This window comes from Leucopleurus acutus, assembly GCF_964270905.1.
Source record: "Leucopleurus acutus genome assembly, chromosome: 4".
NCBI classification, from domain to species: domain Eukaryota; kingdom Metazoa; phylum Chordata; class Mammalia; order Artiodactyla; family Delphinidae; genus Leucopleurus; species Leucopleurus acutus.
The window spans coordinates 65025451-65045711 of NC_139146.1; the positions used below are offsets into that span (position 1 = coordinate 65025451).

Consider the following 20261-nt stretch of genomic DNA (forward strand, 5'->3'; position numbering starts at 1 on the left):
ACTAAGATTCCACAAGCCATGTGGTGTGGCCAAAACAAAACAAAACAAAAACAAAAAGCAAAACAAACTAACAACAACAAAAAAAACTTGAAATATTTTGTTCATTGTTAGATAAAATTTCTGAAAATTTGAAGCCAAAACGGAGTAAAACCTTTTTTGTATTAGGTAGGATTCTTTTTTGACAACACACAGGACTCCAACTCAAACTAGATTAGACAAAAGAGAAATTTTACTATAAGGTATCACACGGAAGAATTGAACAATGAGACTTGCAGGAAAGACATTGATGTGGCTACGCTTCTACTAACTAAATCCTGTGGCTCAAGTATCATCAGGGCTCTCTTCGACTCTAGTTTCTGCCTCTTTGTGTGCTTTACCTTCATTCTTGGATCTTTTCTTCTGTTCATAGAATGGGAAACTTGGCTGCTGACTACTCAGGAGCTTTACATCGTACACAGCACGAAAACTAGAAAGACTGGCTTGACTCTCGGTTGCTACACACAAAAATTCACTTGACTCTGCTTTGGGTCAAGTGCTCACCCTCTCCCAATCAACTGTGGTCAAGGAAACAGAGTCAGTTAGGAACACCTCCCAAGAAAATTATATGAACGGAGGGAGGAGAGGAACATTTTTCGTAAGAGGGGAAGTTTCTATTCCCAGAAGGGAAGTGGTGCTTAGAATAGAAACCTGTAGGTTTCTGCTCTAAATGGAAACATTGCTCTGTAAATATGCTTTGCTGTTTAACATCTCCATTTTTTACGGTACTCTGCCCTCTGTCTGTATGTCTTTTCTCTTCTTGTGGTCTGGAAAATTCTTGCTCCTCCTTTAATAGTTCAGGTTTCTCCTCTTGGAAGTCCCTTTAGGCTGATTTTGTTCTTCTTCCAATACATTTACCCTCTTCTTTATCTGTGTATCTTATAACATTAACCATGTTGAGCTATAATTATTTGTTTATATGTCTGTTTTACCACCTAATTGTAAATTACTTAAGGGTAGAAACTATCTTTTAATCTTTATAGCTCAGGTCTGATAACAGTACTTGATTAATACTAGTAATAAAAGAATGAGCATATTGGACTTTCCTGGTGGTCCAGTGGTAAAGAATCCGCCTTCCACTGCAGGGGACACGGGTTCGATCCCTGGTCGGGGAACTAAGATCCCACATGCCGCAGGGCAACTAAGCCCGCGTGCCACAACTAAAGAGCGCACACGCTCTGGAGCTCACACGCCACAACTAGAGAAGAGAAAACCCGCACGCCACAACTAGAGAGAAGCCGTGCCTCAACGAAAGATCCCGCATACCTTAATGCAGATCCCGTGTGCCTCAACTAAGACATGACATAGCCAAAAAAAAAAAAAAAAGAATAAGCATATTAATCATTATCATTTCTTGAATAACTTAACTTTAAATACATTCAAAATTATCTTTGCAACCATTCTATAAGTTAGATACTACTTCTTAATTCCTAGAGCTTAGAGAAGCTAAGTAACTTGTCTAAAGTCACATAGCTAGTAATTAGTGGAACCAGAATCTGAACCCAGGTAATCTGATTGCAGAGTCCAAACCATACTGGCTGGAGAGACAGAGGAACAGCAAAGTAGAGAAAGAGGGGAATGGATGTGGCATGTAAGCAAGAGTGGTAAATAGCTCAGTGTGTGACTAGAGGTAGATTTATGGATGTGAGTGGTGAGAATTGAGAAAGGAAGAGTTGGTTCAGGTTAAATTATTAATATCCTTGTGTGTCATGATAAAGAGTTTGGATTCTGGCCTGTAGCTAATGGGTTCATTTAAGATTTAAGCTTAGGAATTATATAACTACAATTTAACATACAGAAACAAAGCTCTGGCTACATGTATAACAGGGATGCTGATAAAAAGATAATTAAGCAACTCTCTGCCATAACACAAATTGTAGCAGGAGATGGAGTTTTGGATCAAGAATGTTGGGAAAGGCTGTTTTTGCTTCCGTTTTCATCACTGCAGTCTACCTTAAAGCTATGGAAGTATTTTTAGCAATCACAGGATATTTTATTTATGGAAGTGATATATCTGGTTATCCTAATAGCATTTGGATTTGGTCTTTGTCCTCAATCTGATACTGTATGTTTATATAAGAATCTTTATAACTGTACATATACTTCAAGTTACTTTTTATATGATTAAATTATATTAAAATTCACAGTCCAAAATGTTTGCTATCTGGGTTTTGGAAAATCTTTTCTCCCTATATTCCCTGTATATACACAACACATACATTTTTCTAGGCTTCACATCTCTGATCTTTATATTTAATGATTGAATAATTGTCAGTAGCAGTTATTGTGGTAAATTCGAACTATGTAGGTATTTGGAAGGACTGTTTAGTCAAAAATAGTCTGTTCTCAGAAACATCTCAGTGTATAATATAGAACAGTAACTCATCCCCTTTATATTAATTTATTCTTTGATGTGCATTAATATATAATTATTTTCAATGTCCCTTGCTGTAGTTCTATGACATTAGGACATAGCACTACACAAATCTAATTCTTTTTTAAAATTTAATTTAATTCATTTATTTGGTTGCACTGGGTCTTAGTTGCAGCACACAGACTCCTTAGTTGTGGCATGCGAACTCTTAGTTGTGGCATGCGTGTAGGATCTAGTTCCCTGACCAGACATCGAACCTGGGCCCCCTGCATGGGCAGCACGGAGTCTTATCCACTGTGCCACCAGGGAAGTTCCCACAAATCTAATTCTATGATAGTCCCAGAAGGCTTAATGTTTGATAACCCTCCCCTCTACCCCCACCCAAAGTGCCCCTGTGTTCTCATCCTCCCTCCCTCCCTCCCTCTCTCCCTCCCCCCCCACCCCCTGCTCTCGCTCTCTGTCTCTATCTTATTAAGCTTTCTGCAGCCACATACACCATTCTCAAGGAACCTGACTTTTTGTGGCATCCCTTCCTCATTTCTCATTCAAGGTTATCCTTGAGGTTTATTATTCAATTAGATTCCTATTGTGAAAATGCTATGAATATAGGTCAAGAGTAAGTCCTGTATTCTCATTTATTAAAAATTTGGGCTATGACATTAAAAAAAATCATTGGGTCTTCATGGTTATGCTAAACAGTTCTTGTTTTTCTTTTCTGTTATTTGGAATTTTGAGGTATGGGATAGTCAGAACTGGGAAGGACTTGATACATATTCATGAAAGTTCCTTAATCTTATCAAGAGTACACTGTTGCCATCTCTGATAATAATAACTGACCTATAATGAGGGCCTGCCACGTGCTAGGCACTGTGCTAAGTATTTTACACACATGACATTAATCACCACATTAATTGCAAGGTGAGCTGATCACATTTTACAGATGAGAAAACTGAGGCTGATGAGAGATTCAGTATCACACCTGAGGTCACACAGCTAGTAAGTGACAAAGCCTGAATTTTTTTTTTTTTTTTTTACAGTACGCGGGCCTCTCACTGTTGTGGCCTCTCCCGTTGAGGAGCACAGGCTCCGGACACGCAGGCTCAGCGGCCATGGCTCACGGGCCCAGCCGCTCCGCGGCATGTGGGATCTTCCCGGACCGGGGCACGAACCCGTGTCCCCTCCATCGGCAGGCGGACTCTCAACCACTGCGCCACCAGGGAAGCCCCAGAGCCTGAATTGAACTTCGTTTGTCTGACTCTAAATCCTACACCTTTTTCACTACATAAAATTTGTCTCTCAGCCAGCAATTGTTTTAAATATTTGAGGAGGACTTCCCTGGTGGCGCAGTGGTTAAGAATCTGCCTGCCAATGCAGGGGACACGGGTTCGAGCCCTGATCTGGGAAGATTCCACATGCCGTGGAGCAACTAAGCCCGTGTGCCACGACTACTGAGCCTGTGCTCTAGAGCCCACGAGCTACAACTACTGAGCCCGTGTGCCACAACTACTGAAGCCCGCGTGCCTAGAGCCCGTGCTCCGCAACAAGAGAAGCCATGACAATGAGAAGCCCGCACACCACAATGAAGAGTAGCCCCCGCTCACCACAACTAAAGACAGCCCGCGTGCAGCAACGAAGACCCAGTGCAGCCATAAATAAATAAATTTTTAAAAAGAAAATATTTGAGGAGATACACAGCTATACAGAGACATCAAAAACTGAAGAAAAGAAGCAGGATTATTGGATTTCCATTTTTAAATATGGCAAATTTTAATTTTAGACTTCAAAAATTTGAAATAGAATTATAGAAGTATTTGTTAAAATTCTAATTGTTAATGTTTCTAGTGGAAAATTGATAGTCTTGTCTTCAATGCAGTACTTACCAAGAATGGATTTTCTGTTTCTAGTTTTAAGACAAAATTGGCTGCGGCATTGGCAAGATGTCGAATCAAACATGATGCCCTTTCAATTTACCACATTCTTCCAGAAAGAGTTAGGAACCAGGAACTAAGGGCCTCAACTTTGCCACTTTATGCTTGGATAAATACGTGTAAAATCAGGTAAGATTTCTAATCAAATTCTTTATTTAAGTCACTTGCCTTTCAAAATAATGTGATAAGAAGTATTACCTTTTTAATGGATGGAGGGCTCATCTGGGGGAGTGATTGGGGAATCATAGTTTAGTTCAGGATTTTATCACCAGATTACCAAAAATAATTACATAAATGTGTTAACTTTTTTGTCTCTGTTTTTCAACTTATTGTTGGCTAAAATTATAAGTTCCATTAGATGCAATATTTGCAGTGATATTTTTATTTATTGTAGGAAAAAGATTCTAGTGTTAAATACACTTTTGATGTGTTATATTTGTAATTAAAACCTAATGTTATATATTTACAGCCCTGAAGAAGTTTATCATAGTTTGAAGAAAAAAGGCTATAATAAAGTCAAATCTGTGTTGCATGTTCATAATAAAGTCTTTGCTGTGGATCAACATTGCTATGATGTCTTAATTTTTCCATCTCATCTTAGAAGTGATCTTCTAAATATAGATCTTTTCAAAGATTATAAACTTGTATTTCAGGTAAACTAACACTTACTTTCATTGTGATTCTCAGTAATCCTGTTCACCCAGAGAATTCCTCCACTTAAAAATAAAACCTAACAAATTGGTTATATTTTGTATAGGTTATCAAGGAAGTTTATAAGGCCTAATTTTCACCTTGAATAAAATTAATTCCCCTACAGCCAGTTTTCATTTTATACTTTGACATCTTTGCCCCATGTGAAGTGGGCATATTGTAAAGAACATATTCTTCCTACACACCATAGATGGGGGAACTCTTATTGCCTACAGCTAAAAGGCTATATTTTTCTCTCCCAAGGGAGGATTCAAGAGAAGGCACAATGATTCCTTTTCTTCTTTCCATTTCTGGGGAAGATGCTAGTGCCATCCTGCATTTGAAAAAGCAATGTGTAATACTTTCCCATTATCTCTTTACTATATTCCTACAGCTTTGATTTGTAAGATGTGTATATATAAACGGCTATCAATGCAGGAAGAGAATGTGAGGTATAATGTGGTTTCAATAGAATGAGAAATTAAAAGAAATCAGGTTAAATTAATTTTTATGTGCTTAGATTTCAATTCTTGCCTCAGATTCACCTTAGTTTTGTAAGGTTTATCCCTTCATAGTACCTGCATTCTTGGGCAGAGTCTCTTAGCCTTATTTTGTTGTGACACCTTGTTGAGCACTGAGATCAGTTGCAGAAACTCATCTGTCCAGCCCCCTTTTATAAGCTTGTCAACCATCTTACTTTTAATCTCTGTGAGCTAGCAGTCATTTAGATGACAGTGTAATGGGGAAGAAAGAATGGCAGTAGCAAATGGGTGCATTTTCATGAAGGCTTAAGAATGGGAGCTAAGGCAGGACATCAGTAGTCTATTAATCACATTTTGGGGATTTTGGCATTGCCTTATCACTGTATAAAAGTTAAATGATCACAGTCATAATTTAGGCTAAACAAAGTTAGGGTATTGTTTTAAATCAGTTTATATCAGTTATCTTTGTTAAGTTTATATTTTAACATATGTTAAGATGTTTTAAACTCGAATGCGTTAGGTATCTCTTCAGAATTTCTGCCAATACTTTGTTTTACCTGAGGCAAAAAGAAGTCAGTACATGCTTCTGGTCAAACCCTTCGAAATTCTAATTGTACCATTATCTTGTAGGACAAATCTCGAAGTCTCGCTGTCCATTCTGTGAAGGCTTTATTAAATATGGATGATGATATCTTAATGGTCAATACAGGTTCGTGGTACACAGTTGCCCATATGTCAGTCTTAACAAATAATAATGCCTCAAAAATATTTGTGTGTGGAGTACAATCACAAGCTAAGGATCCTGACCTGAAGAACCTTTTCACAAAAATGGGATGTAAAAGTATGTACAAATATTTATTTGTTTGGTGGTAATGTTCTGTAAGATTTAGAAATGTTAAAAATATTTGAATTTGTTATCTCTCGTAATATAAAACTCTATATATGAACTATACTCCTAAAATCCCCACTAATCTGTATTATATCAGGCTGTTCTTGTTACTTAATATTGGTTAAACAACTGCAGTTTAAATTAATGAATATATTGGCACTTTGGTATATTGCTTGACATTTACTGCATAATTTGAGTTTCAAACAGTAATTAAAGTAACTGGTAGAAATTGTCATCTTCTAATAAATAAGAACACAATCACAGGAGTTCTTAAGGGACAAAGATAATATCTAGGACCAGATGCTAAGTCCTTAGGCTTCTTATTTTTAAAGAATTTTTCCACTGGATCATGCTGTGACAAAAGATAACATTTCATTATAGGTTCAGTGAAGCTGAAAAACTAAACGAATCTTTTGACAGATTCACAGGGTGAGCGAAAAGATAAGTAGAATCCAGGGCTTGACATGGAGAGGTAGACTGGTAAATACCCAGGATTTCATTGGAGCACAGAAGTATACCCTGGGTAGTGATCAGTCCTCTGATGAATTGAAGCCCAAATTCCAGTCATCTCAATTCCCAGTTGGATTAAGGTGATCTGGGATTGCCAAAGGCAAAAGTAAATTCTCTCTGGAAGAAAGTAACATCATCCTGGATCTCATATTATCTCCTAATTTTTTTCAAATTCTGTGTCTGGCACTCAAGAAAAAGAAAAATCAGACAAAATAGAAGAAAGATGTGAGTGAAATAAAGAGAAAAATACTGCAATAGAAGCAAACCCACAAAAGGGCCAGGTACTGGAGGTATCAGATGTGGACTTTAACTATGATTAATATGCTGAAGAGACTAAATGACAAACTGCAGAATTTCAGCAGAGAACTGGAAACTATAATTTTTAAAAAACTCAGAAGAAAATTCTAGAATTGAAAAACACAATATGTGAAATTAAGAAATAAACAGATTTAACAGTAGGTTAAAACTAAAAGAAGGAACAAGTGAACTGATCAGTCAGAAGAAACTATCCAGACTGAAGCATCAGGAGACAAAAGGATGACTAATATGGAAGAGACCATAAAATACACATGAGATTCAGTGATCCAGTGATGTCAGGTATGTTGTGATTGGGAACCCAGAAAGAGAGGAGAAAAGGAACTGGGAAAAAACAATATGTGAAATTGGGACTGGGAGTTTTTAAAAATTGATTAAAGTCACAGATTCAAGAAGTGCTATGAACTCCAATAAAAATAAATGTGTATAAATCACAGCAAGATCCTTTTTGACCCACCTCCTAGAGAAATGGAAATAAAAACAAAAATAAACAAATGGGACCTAATGAAACTTAAAAGCTTTTGCACAGCAAAGGAAACCATAAACAAGACCAAAAGACAACCCTCAGAATGGGAGAAAATATTTGCAAATGAAGCAACTGACAAAGGATTAATTTCCAAAATTTACAAGCAGCTCATGCAGCTCAATAACAAAAAAACAAACAACCCAATCCAAAAATGGGCAGAAGACCTAAATAGACATTTCTCCAAAGAAGATATACAGACTGCCAACAAACACATGAAAGAATGCTCAACATCATTAATCATTAGAGAAATGCAAATCAAAACTACAATGAGATATCATCTCACACCAGTCAGAATGGCCATCATCAAAAAATCTAGAAACAATAAATGCTGGAGAGGGTGTGGAGAAAAGGGAACACTCTTGCACTGCTGGTGGGAATGTGAATTGGTTCAGCCACTATGGAGAACAGTATGGAGGTTCCTTAAAAAACTAAAAATAGAACTACCATATGACCCAGCAATCCCACTACTGGGCATATACCTTGAGAAAACCAAAATTCAAAAAGAGTCATGTACCAAAATGTTCATTGCAGCTCTGTTTACAATAGCCCGGAGATGGAAACAAGTGCCCATCATCGGATGAATGGATAAAGAAGATGTGGCACATATATACAATGGAATATTACTCAGCCATAAAAAGAAACGAAATTGAGCTATTTGTAATGAGGTGGATAGACCTAGAGTCTGTCATACAGAGTGAAGTAAGTCAGAAAGAGAAAGATAAATACCGTATGCTAACACATATGTATGGAATTTAAGAAAAAAAATGTCATGAAGAACCTAGGGCTAAGACAGGAATAAAGACACAGACCTACTGGAGAACAGACTTGAGGATATGGGGAGGGGGAAGGGTGAGCTGTGACAAAGGGAGAGAGAGGCATGGACATATATACACTAACAAATGTAAGGTAGATAGCTAGTGGGAAGCAGCTGCATAGCACAGGGAGATCAGCTCCGTGCTTTGTGACCACCTGGAGGGGTGGGATAGGGAGGGTGGGAGGGAGGGAGACGCAAGAGGGAAGAGATATGGGAACATATGTATATGTATAACTGATTCACTTTGTTATAAAGCAGAAACTAACACACCATTGTAAAGCAATTATACCCCAATAAAGATGTTAAAAAATAAAAAAATAAAAAATAAATGTGTAAAAAACATAGTAGGCACATCATAGCATAATTGCTGAAAATGAAAGACAAAGAACAATGTTCAAAGCAGCCAGGGAAATAATACATATTACCTTCGATGAGATAGCAATAAAACTAAAAATTAACTTTTCAACAGAAACAACTGAGGCCAGAGACAAACAATATCTTCATAGTGCAGAAAGAAAATGTCAGGCTAGATTTCTATACACAGCAAAAATTTCCTTTGAAATAAAGATACTCTCAGAAAAAGAGAGTGAATTTGTTACCAGCAGATACAATAAAGGGTTTACTAAAGATTATTATTTGAGTAGAAGGAATATTGTCTCATACAGAAGGTTGTAGATGCTGGAAGAAATGAAGAGCAATGGAAAAGGTTAGTACATAGGTAAATCTAAATAATTGTAGTCTAGTGTCTTGTGGGACTGTAAACTAATGTCTTGTGGAGCTAACAATATTTGTGTTATATGTAATTAAAATACATTACAACAATTGCACATAGTTTAGAGAAGGAAATGGAATTAATGTCTTCTGTCATCCTTGCTTTGTCTAAGAAATGATAAAAGTAGTAAATTATTAAGTCAGTGATATGTGTTATAATATCAGGGGCAAACAATAAACAAATAATAAAAGAATGTAAAACTAATAGCTAAGGGGGAGGGGTGGAATATGGAATTGGAATCACCATAGTAATGTATAAAAGGCAAGACAAATAGAAAGGAAGTAGGTAGATTAAACTTTACAAAAAATATGTATTTATAAATCAATAAGTAAACATTAAATATGCATGAGTAATACTTGAATTACAAGACAAAGAACATCAATACTGGATTTTTAAAGATCAACTTTAAAATGCTATTTATAAGAGATACCCCTTACATAAAAGGATATTAAAAAAAAAAACTTAAAAGGACAGAAAAAGATATTCAGTGAACATACTAACAAAAGAAGCTACAGACAAAGTAGTGTTATGTCAAGAAAACTTACTAGAAATATAGCATGTTTAAATCATCAGGAAAATATACCAGTACTAAGAAGTATGTACATAATAACGTAGTCTCAAAATATATAAAGCCACATTATCTAGAATCAGCAGGTAAAATGCTCTGTGTATAGAAAATTCTAAAGAATCCATGAAAAAATACAGATTTAATGCAATCCCTATAAAAACCCTAGCTGGCTTTTTTGCAGAAATTGACATTCTGTCCTAAAATTCACATGGAAATCCGAGGGACCTGAAGTAGCCAAAGCAGTCTTGAAAAAGAACGAAGTTATAGGACTCACACTTCCTGATTTCAAAATTCACTACACAGCTTTAGTTATCAAGACAATGCGGGACTGGCATAAAGATAAACATGTAGATCAGTGGATAGAATTGAGAATCCAGAAGTAAAATCTTACATTTACGGTCAATTGATTTTTGACAAGTGCGCCAAGACCATTCAACAAGGGAAGAATAGTCTTTTCAACAAATGGTGCTGGGATAACTGGATATCCACGTGCAAAAGAATGAAGTTGGACCCTTAGTTCAAATCATACACAAAAATTAACTCAAAGTGGATCAAAGACCTAATTATAAGAGGTAAAACTATAAAACTTCTAGAAGAAAACACAGGAGTAAAACTTTGTGACTTTGAACTTGGCAGTGTGTTGTTAAACACAACAAAAGAAAAGATAAATTGAACTTCATCTAAATGAAAAACTTTTGTTCTTCAAAGGTCACTATCAAGAAAGTGAAAAGACAACCCACAGAATGGGAGAAAATATTTGCAAATCATGTATGTAATAAGGGACTTGTATCTAGAATATGTAAACAATAATAAGACATATATCACAATTTAAAAATGGGTAAAGTATATTAATTTAATTCAGCTCTTCAAGAAAAAAGTTTATAAAACAATTCAGTTATCAGTAATGGGCAAGGAGATACTACTACAGATCCTAGAGACATTTAAAACATAATAAAAAGATACTATGAGCAAACTTGAACATTTAAATGACATTGGCATATTCCTGGAACAACACAACTTACCAAAACTGACAGAAGAAGAAATAGAAAATCTGAATACTCTTGTATCTATTAAGATCTTAAAACTAGTGGATATAAATGTCTATTAAATTCATAATTGAAAATCTCCCCACTCACAAAGCAAAAAATTTAAAAACCTTTAGTCCTTTAAGGAAGAAATAACACTCTTTCAGAGAATAGAAAAAGAAGGATTACTTCCCAGTTAATTTATAACCTTGATACCAAAAACTTGAAATGGATATTAAAGGAAGGAAAATTATAGGCTAGTGCCACTCATTAGCATATTTGTAAAAATAAGTGTTAGCTAGCTGAAATAAGTATTAGCAAACTGTATTTAGAAATATATAAGAATAGTACATTATAAATAAGCTGGATTCTAGGAATACAAAGTTGGTTTAACTCTTAAAAATCAATGTATGTAATCATGTTAATAGGAGAACAATTTTATGGTCATCTCAATAGATGCAGAAAAGAAATTTGATAAAATTTAACATTCATTTATTATATATATACAGAGCAAATATCATACTTGATGGTATGTTTAAAGCTTTCTGGTATCAGGGATTAGATAAGCATGCCTGCCATCACCACTTCTAATCAACATTGTACTGGGAATCATAGGCAGTACAGTAAGGAAAGAAAAGAAGAAATAGAAGATATAATGTTTTGAAAGGAAGAAATAAAATTGTGTTTAATTTATGGGTGACATGATTATATATGTGGAAAAAACAAAGTAATCTATAAACTATAGATTTCACGTATGCCTTTTTAAAATTAATTTTTATTGGGGTATGGTTGATTTACAATGTGTTAATTTCCGCTGTACAGCAAAGTGAATCAGTTACATGTATGACTTTTGCAGTGTTGCTAGATACAAGGTCAGCATACAAATTCAGTTTCTGTACACCAATAACAAAAATTTGAAAATGAAGCAGATACCTTTTACAATGAACAAAAAACCATAAAACTTTTAGGAATACATCTAGTAAAAGATGTGTGAGACCTCCTCATAAAACTTATGGAACATTATTGAAAGAAAGAAAGAAGACCTAAATAAATGGAAACAACAGACCGTGTTCATAAATTGGAATACTAAATGTCATAAAGATGAGTTTCTTCTCCAAGTTGATCTGTATTGATTCAATTCAATCCTCTTGATGCTACAGGATATTAAGGAAGAGAAGGTCTTTTTAGTAAATGGTGCTGGGAAAAAATGACCCCTGCTTCACACCATCTACACAAATCTAGAATGTATTATAGGAGAAAACTTCTTGACTGGGGCTGGTAAAAGTTTCTTAAACAGGGCACATAAAGCACTCATCATAAAAGAAAAGATTGATAAATTGGACTACAGTAAAATTTTTTAAAATTTAAGGACTTCTATGCATTAAGAGTACAAAGGCAAACTGTAGAGAGGGAATATATTAACTGATGAAGAGGTTTTTTTTGCCACAGTATACAAAGAATTCTTACAAATTAACAATAAAAAAGACAGCCCAGTTGGAAAATGTGCAAGAGACATGACCAGGCATTTCATAAAAGAGGATATACAAATACCAAAAAAACTTATGTAAAAGTACCTTAACCCCATTAGTAATCGAGGAAATGCAGTTCAAATCACAACTTACCACCACATATCCACAGAATGATTAAAATTAAAAAGATGGCAGTACCATGTGCTGGCAAGGTAAGGAGCATTAGGAATGCTCAGTCACCGTTGGTTGGACTGTAAATTTGTACAGTGACTTTGGAAAACTAGCATTAATCACTAAAATTGAAAAAATACATGCCCTTATGATCCAGCACTTCCAGGTTTATTACCCCTTTGAATTTTTACCTAGTTAACCAGAGAGAATAGGAACCACTGGGTAACTAAGCAGTAGAGGAAGGGAAGTTTCTTCTTTTAGAAGCATTCCAGGTGATAAATGAAAAAGGGAAGACGGGAGTAGAATACGACTATTTTGCAACCCCTTTGCTGGTACCATAAAGGCAATTTAATGGATGAATGTGACCTCACTTGTGAAGTAGTTTTGTGCTCCCCACCCACCAAGAAAAAAAAAGAACTTGAATCTAATTAAGCTCTAAAGATCCAGCTACTAATAAACTACACTTTAGGAAAGTAATTAGCAAAATCCAGACTGTGGGAAACGCTAGTAGTACAAAAAAAACATGTTTCATTAAGAAATAAATGATAAGAAAAAATGGAGAGGGTACCTATAAACAAAAAGAAATTTAAAAGACATCAACTAATTGCAATGTATGTACCTTATCTAAATCCTGATTTAAACAAACTATAAAAAAAAATTTGACAAGTGTGAGACTATTGGAAAATTTGAGCCACGATTGTATGCCATTATTATTTGATGATAACAAATTACTTTTTAAAATGTATGGGGCTGTATTTTTAAAGGGGTTCTTATCTTTTAGTGATATATGGTGAAATATTTTATAGATTCAAAATAATATGGGGGAGTGGAAGTGGGTGTGGATATAGATGAAACAAGATTGGGAATGAATGGTTCATTGTTGAAGCACCATAATGGGTACTTGAGAATTTATTACATATTATGTCTATTTTTGACATAATATGTTTAAACTTTTACAATAAAAAGTTAAAAATAGGGGAAAAAAGAAAAAGGCCCACTTGATTAAAAATTTTTTTTCAAAAGAGACAATAGAAAGAGAGAAGAATTGATCAGACAAGAGAAGGGTTGGGTAGGGCAATTTCAAGAGCGACTCCTCAGCAGATGAGGGGAATGGGAGCCATTGCAGAAGTGAAGGGGTGGCCCTAAGATAGGATCACAGATAGTTATAACCTGAGGGAAGGCAGACACTCTTAAACTAAATTATAAGGTCCCTGAGGACCTTTAGACTGTGCCTAAATAAAAATTATAAAATGCTAAGTGAAAATATAAATGCTAATAAAAATTTTTTTTCTGGGAAAAATAGAATATAAAAGGGGTTAAAAAATGGGAAGGGAAGTAACCAATACTGAGCATTTACTGTATACTAGCACCATGCTAAGCCTAACTGCTTTATCTCAATCTTCACTACAATTAGATGAGGTGTAGGCTTTATTATCCCATTTTACAAATAAGGAAATTGAGGCTTAGAGAGATTGTCACACAGATAGTAAATAGTGAAGTTGGGAGTCAAACTTGGGTATTTCTGCCTCTAAAAGCCATTTCCCTCCACTATACCATACTGCTTTAAATGCAATCTGAAGTTCAGAATGGAAAATTTAAATTATATTTTATGTAGAAGATATTTAAACTTCAAAATCATTCTCTCAAGTAAAGGAGAAAGAACTCTATTAAGAGAATTCACGCATTAACTTTAGGATGTTATCAGAAAGTAATCCTCTTTTCTGACTGCATTAAAATGACTTTTTGTGGGGTTGAGGATTTAAAAATGAACAATGATAAATAGATATAATTACATACTGATTAAGATTTTTAATTAATATTTTTACATACATTTTCTGTGTTTTTTCTCCCAGATATTGAAATACTTCACGAGACATTTATTAACCTTGAATCAAAGGATCATAGGTTACAGAAAGTTAAAGTGATTTTGCTGCTACCTCGTTGTTCAGGACTGGGTGTTAGCAATCCAGTAGAATTTATTTTAAATGAGCATGAAGGTACTTGCTTTAACTTTTAATTTCTAAATTATTGAAATTTTAATATTTTTAAAATGAAATTATTTAAAATCATTAAGATGACATATCAGATACATCCGATTAATGAATAACTACCATATATAGAGCACTTAATATGGATAAAGTATTTTACATCCATTACCTCATTTAATCTTTATTATACCAGTTCTGTGAGATACGGGCAAGGGGAATATTCAAAATGTTCAATAGTTAGAGTGATGTAGGCAATCAGAACAGATGCTAGTATGCTGTTCTGGCATATACCAGAGCTCAGAATATAGGCATTAACATTTATCAGCATTTTATAGATAAAAAAACTGAAACTCAAAAAGATTCATTCATTTTTATATAGTCACATAACTACTTGGTAAGAGAGCTAGGATTCAGATTTAGATCTGCCTGACTCTAGAGTCTGTGCTCCAAGATGATCCCAATTAAATCATGATCAGACTATTTCAAACTCAAGACTTCTTTAACCCCCAGTATGTATGTTTTATGATGCGAATATCTCAGATTAAATATTCTGAGAATATTATATTTGCTTCTTTAATAAATTAAGAAATATTATTTAACATTAACATTTATTGAGCACTTATGTATAAGGCACTGAACTAAATCCTTTGCTTGGATTATTTCATCAAATCCTCACAAGAACTCAATGAATTGGTTACTCATTATTTCTCTTTTATAAATACGGAATCTGAGGCTCAAGAGATGTTGAAGCCACTCAGAGTCTTTTGACTGGCAAGTGTCAGAGCCTGGATCAAACACTACTGCTCTGACTCTGGCCCTTTGAATCATGCTGTTAATCACAGTATGTTAACTGAAATTGCTTCTTACTCTAATCCCTTGTTTATAGTGAAAGGCATAGGTACGGTTAACTAAAATATTAGACAAAGAGGACATTCCACCAACATTCAGAATATGTTGAGTAACTGTTTTCTATTTCTAGCAAGGACAGAATCTAAAATGAAGAAAAAGTAATTGAGGGAAAGAAACTAATATTTATGGAGCGCAACTATGCCCCAGTCAATATCTAGGAAGTGTTCATGCATTATAACTTAATATTCACAATAACTTTGTGAGGATAGTGTTATTTAATTATCTCTGTTTTATAAAGGGGAAAAAACCCCCCAAGATTGAGACAAATTTAGCAAGTTGCCTGAGGTCATGTAGCTAGATTCAAAGCTGGGATTCAAATTCAGATTAGTTAGCACATTCCACTATACTACACTATAGAAAGAATTCCACTATACCAGTGGTCCCCAACCTTTTTGGCACCAGGGACTGGTTTCGTGGAAGACGGTTTTTCCACAGACCTGTGGTTGGGGTGGGGGTGGGGGTATGGTTTTGGGATGATTCAAGCACACTACATTTTTTGTGCGCTTTTTTTTTTTTTAATTTAAAAAATTTATTTATTTATTTTTGACTGCGTTGGGTCTTCGTTGCTGCTCACGGGCTGTCTCTAGTTGTGGCGAGCGGAGGCTACTCTTCGTTGTGGTGTGCGGGCTTCTCATTGCAGTGGCTTCTCTTGTTGTGGAGCATGGGTTCAAGGCATGCAGGCTTCAGTAGTTGTGGCACACAGACTCAGTAGTTTTGACTCGTGGGCTCTAGAGTGCAGGTTCAGTAGTTGTGACGCACGGGCTTAGTTGCTCCGCTTAGTTGCTTAGTTGCTCTTAGTTGCTTAGATCTTCCTGGACCAGGGCTCGAACCCGTGTCCCCTGCATTGCCAGGCTGATTCTTAACCACTCCGCCACCAGGGAAGTCCAGCAGGCGATTCTTAACCACTGCGCCACTAGGGAAGTCCTTATTGTACACTTTATTTCTATTATTGTTACGTTGTAATACATAATGAAATAATTATACAACTCACCATAATGCAGAATCAGTGGGAGCCCTGAGATTGTTTTCCTGCAACTAGATGTTCCCATCTGGGAGTGATGGGAGACAGTGACACCCGAAGTGTGTTGCTTATGTCCAGTCTACTCCGTAAGATGCAGCTTAATTGTCACTTGCCACTCACTGATAGGGATTTTTTTTTTTAACATCTTTATTGGAGTATAATTGCTTTACAATGGTGTGTTAGTTTCTGCTTTATAGCAAAGTGAATCAGTTATACATATGTTCCCATATCTCTTCCCTCTTGCGTCTCCCTCCCTCCCACCCTCCCTATCCCACCCCTCTAAGTGGTCACAAAGCACCGAGCTGATCTCCCTGTGCTATGCGGCTGCTTCCCACTAGCTATTTTACGTTTGGTAGTGTATATATGTCCATGCCAGTCTCTCACTTTGTCACAGCTTACGCTTCCCTCTCCCCATATCCTCAAGTCCATTCTCTAGTAGGTCTGCGTCTTTATTCCTGTCTTACCTCTAGGTTCTTCGTGACCTTTTTTTTTTTTCTTAGATTCCATATATATGTGTTAGCATATGGTATTTGTTTTTCTCTTACTTTACTCTGTATGACAAACTCTAAGTCCATCCACCTCACTACAAATAACTCAATTTCGTTTCTTTTTATGGCTGAGTAATATTCCATTGTATGTATGTGCCACATCTTCTTTATCCATTCATCCAATGATGGACACTTAGGTTGCTTCCATGTCCTGGCTGTTGTAAATAGAGCTGCAATGAACATTTTGGTACATGACTCTTTTTGAATTATGGTTTTCTCAGGGTATATGCCCAGTAGAGGGATTGCTGGGTCGTATGGTAGTTCTATTTTTAGTTTTTTAAGGAACCTCCATACTGTTCTCCATAGTGGCTGTATCAATTTACATTCCCACCAACAGTGCAAGAGGGAGGGTTCCCTTTTCTCCACACCCTCTCCAGCATTTATTGTTTGTAGATTTTTTGATGATGGCCATTCTGACCTGTGTGAGATGATACCACATTCTGACCTGTGTGAGATGATATCGCATTCGTAGTTTTGATTTGCATTTCTCTAATGATTAATGATGTTGAGCATTCTTTCATGTGTTTGTTGACAATCTGTATAACTGATAGGGATTTGATATGAGTCTGCAAGCAATGGATTTATTATGGTCTCTGTGCAGTCAAACCTCTCTGCTAATGATAATCTGTATTTGTAGCCACTCCCCAGCGCTAGCATCACTGCCTCAGCTCCACCTCAGATCATCAGGCATTAGATTCTCTTAAGGACCACGCAACCTAGATCCCTCGCATGTGCAGTTCACAGTAGGGTTCACATTCCTATGAGAATCTAATGCTGCCCCTGATCTGACGGGAGGTGGAGCTCAGGTGGTAATGTGAGTGACGGGGAGAGGCTGTAAATACAGATGAAGCTTCACTCTCTCGCCCACTGCTCACCTCCTGCTGTGTGGCCCAGTTCCTAACAGGCCACGGACCACTAGTGGTCCGTGGCTGGGGGTTGGGGACCCCTGCACTATACCACAAAATTTTTAACTGGGCTTATACTGAACTATGTGGAATTCTGTCTTGCTACAGAAAATTTCTTTCCAAGACTAACCAACTCAGATGGGAGTATGGTGGACTGAGAAAATTCCCATACTAACTTTGGGAAATGATCAAAGAAGAATTAGATTTTGTAAGAAGAGGGGACGAAATAGCTGCAGCTACAATAAGCATTCCAGTTAAGAGAACTAGAACTTAGAACTACTGTGAGACTCTGGCCTTATCCTGGGTCATCTTGAAGTGGGAATGCAGAACAAAATAAACCATAGGTAAAAATCATTTAGAGGCTGGGGTGTGGGTGAAGCACAAAGGTAACTACAAATGACAAAAAGAGGGAAAGTAAAAAGTTTCCTAGATATTGATAATATTTTGAAATCCTTGAAGAGGTGACCGGATAAGCCAAGAAGTGGTCTTTGGCAAACCTGGAAAAAAGGAGGGTTTTGAAGGAAACTGTACTTTGATGAGGTAATAGCCAGAGCAAATAAGGAACTGCTGACCTAGTGATTATGGTAGAAATATTAGTCATAAATTTAGTGGGGATGAATCCAAAAGACTTAGATTCGTGAGAAATCATGAATTGGTTTGAAAAACAATTTAACATTGGAAAACATTACAACCAATTTTAGAATGTTTATCATAAACATTATCATATTTGAGGAATGTATGAAGTCGATCTCTGCTAACAACTTGGAATTATTTTAAAATGGGGTGAAAAGGTAAGCTGATATGGTTTTAGAGTATAATAATGGGTAAATAGTCCTTTAAAAAGTGATGAAAGAGAAAAATGTAAAGTGTAAAACTAAATTGGGAAGAAATGGAGTTTAATTAACCTTTAGTGATATTACTGGAGTGGGGAATAGCCAAATATATGGTATAAATAGTTGGCTTTCATACTGCAGGGAGTTACTGAGAGACAGAATAAAACAGGGGTTAGAAGGTTGGTCAGATTGCCAAGCTAGAACCTGGCTCTCAACTAGTAGCCATGTGACCTTAGACAAGTTGTTTAATGTATGCTTGAACAGTTTTTTCAATGTTAAAAGGAATAATAATGCTTCAAGGGTTGTTGAATAAAATAATCTATTTAGAGTAGTATTCAATATATCTTAGTTAATATTATCAAGAAATATGTTAAAAATAGTTTCAGGGGCTTCCCTGGTGGTGCAGTGGTTGAGAGTCCACCTGCCGATGCAGGGGACACGGGTTCGTGCCCTGGTCCGGGAAAATCCCACATGCCGCGGAGCGGCTAGGCCTGTGAGCCATGGCCGCTGAGCCTGCGCGTCCAGAGCCTGTGCTTCGCAACGGGAGAGGCCACAACGGTGAGAGGCCCGCGTACCACAAAAAAAAAAAAAAAAAAAAAAAAAAAATATATATATAGTTTCAGAAATTTAAAGAATTACTATGAGTTTCTTTCTTTCTTTTTATTAATTTTATTTATTTATTTTTGGCTGCATTGGGTCTTCGTTGCTGCACCTGGGCCCTCTAGTTTTTTCTTCCAAAATTTCTTTCAGTAAGTTAATGTTTTTAACTGTATCCTTTTGTGTTCTTTCTTACTCAGATCTGACTATAGCCCATCAGTTTCTACCTTGGAAAATAAATCTTTTTTTCCTCTATTAGTACCCAGACTGACTGTATTCTGTTTTTTATACCTAAATGACTTATTTTGGCTGGTTGGGTGACTATATCATAAAAACTTGCAGAAAAAAGGAAAAATAATATTAAAACTAAGCAAAATTACCTTTATCAATTCAGTTTTTAAGTCAGTATTTTTATAATACTGCCTATTTATTTATTAAAAAAAAATTATTTTTATTCATTTATTTTTGGTTGGGTCTTCGTTGCTGTGTGCGGGCTTTCTCCAGTTGCAACGAGTGGGGGCTGTTCTTCATTGTGATGCATGGGCTTCTCATTGCAGTGGCTTCTCTTGTTGCGGAGCATGGGCTCTAGGCACGTAGGCTTCAGTAGTTGTGGCATGCAGGCTTCAGTAGTTGTGGCTCACGGGTTCCAGGGCACAGGCTCAGTAGTTGTGGTGCATGAGCTTAGTTGCTCCACGGCATGTGGGATCTTCCCAGACCAGGGCTTGAACCCGTGTCCCCCGCATTGGCAGGTGGATTCTTAACCACTGTGCCACCAGGGAAGTCCCCTGCCTATTTATTTTTGATAAATATTTTCCATGAAAACTGTCATTAATAGGGAAAATGATTAAAATATTAAATAATGTGATAATAGCAATATATGAAAAACATCTA

The 20261-nt window shown here is 36.2% G+C and overlaps 1 protein-coding gene across 1 annotated transcript in view; it reads left to right on the top strand.

Annotated features, from left to right (window-relative positions):
• The window catches only part of NSUN7 (NOP2/Sun RNA methyltransferase family member 7), a gene marked incomplete at its 3' end in the record, with an annotated part of 61431 nt that overhangs the window by 19912 nt on the left and 21258 nt on the right, over positions 1–20261 (top strand). The window contains exons 5-8 of the mRNA XM_082838855.1: positions 4315–4467; positions 4808–4991; positions 6141–6351; positions 14423–14566. Coding sequence (XP_082694981.1) covers positions 4315–4467; positions 4808–4991; positions 6141–6351; positions 14423–14566 — 692 coding nt within the window. The remainder of the gene's footprint in view (positions 1–4314; positions 4468–4807; positions 4992–6140; positions 6352–14422; positions 14567–20261) is intronic.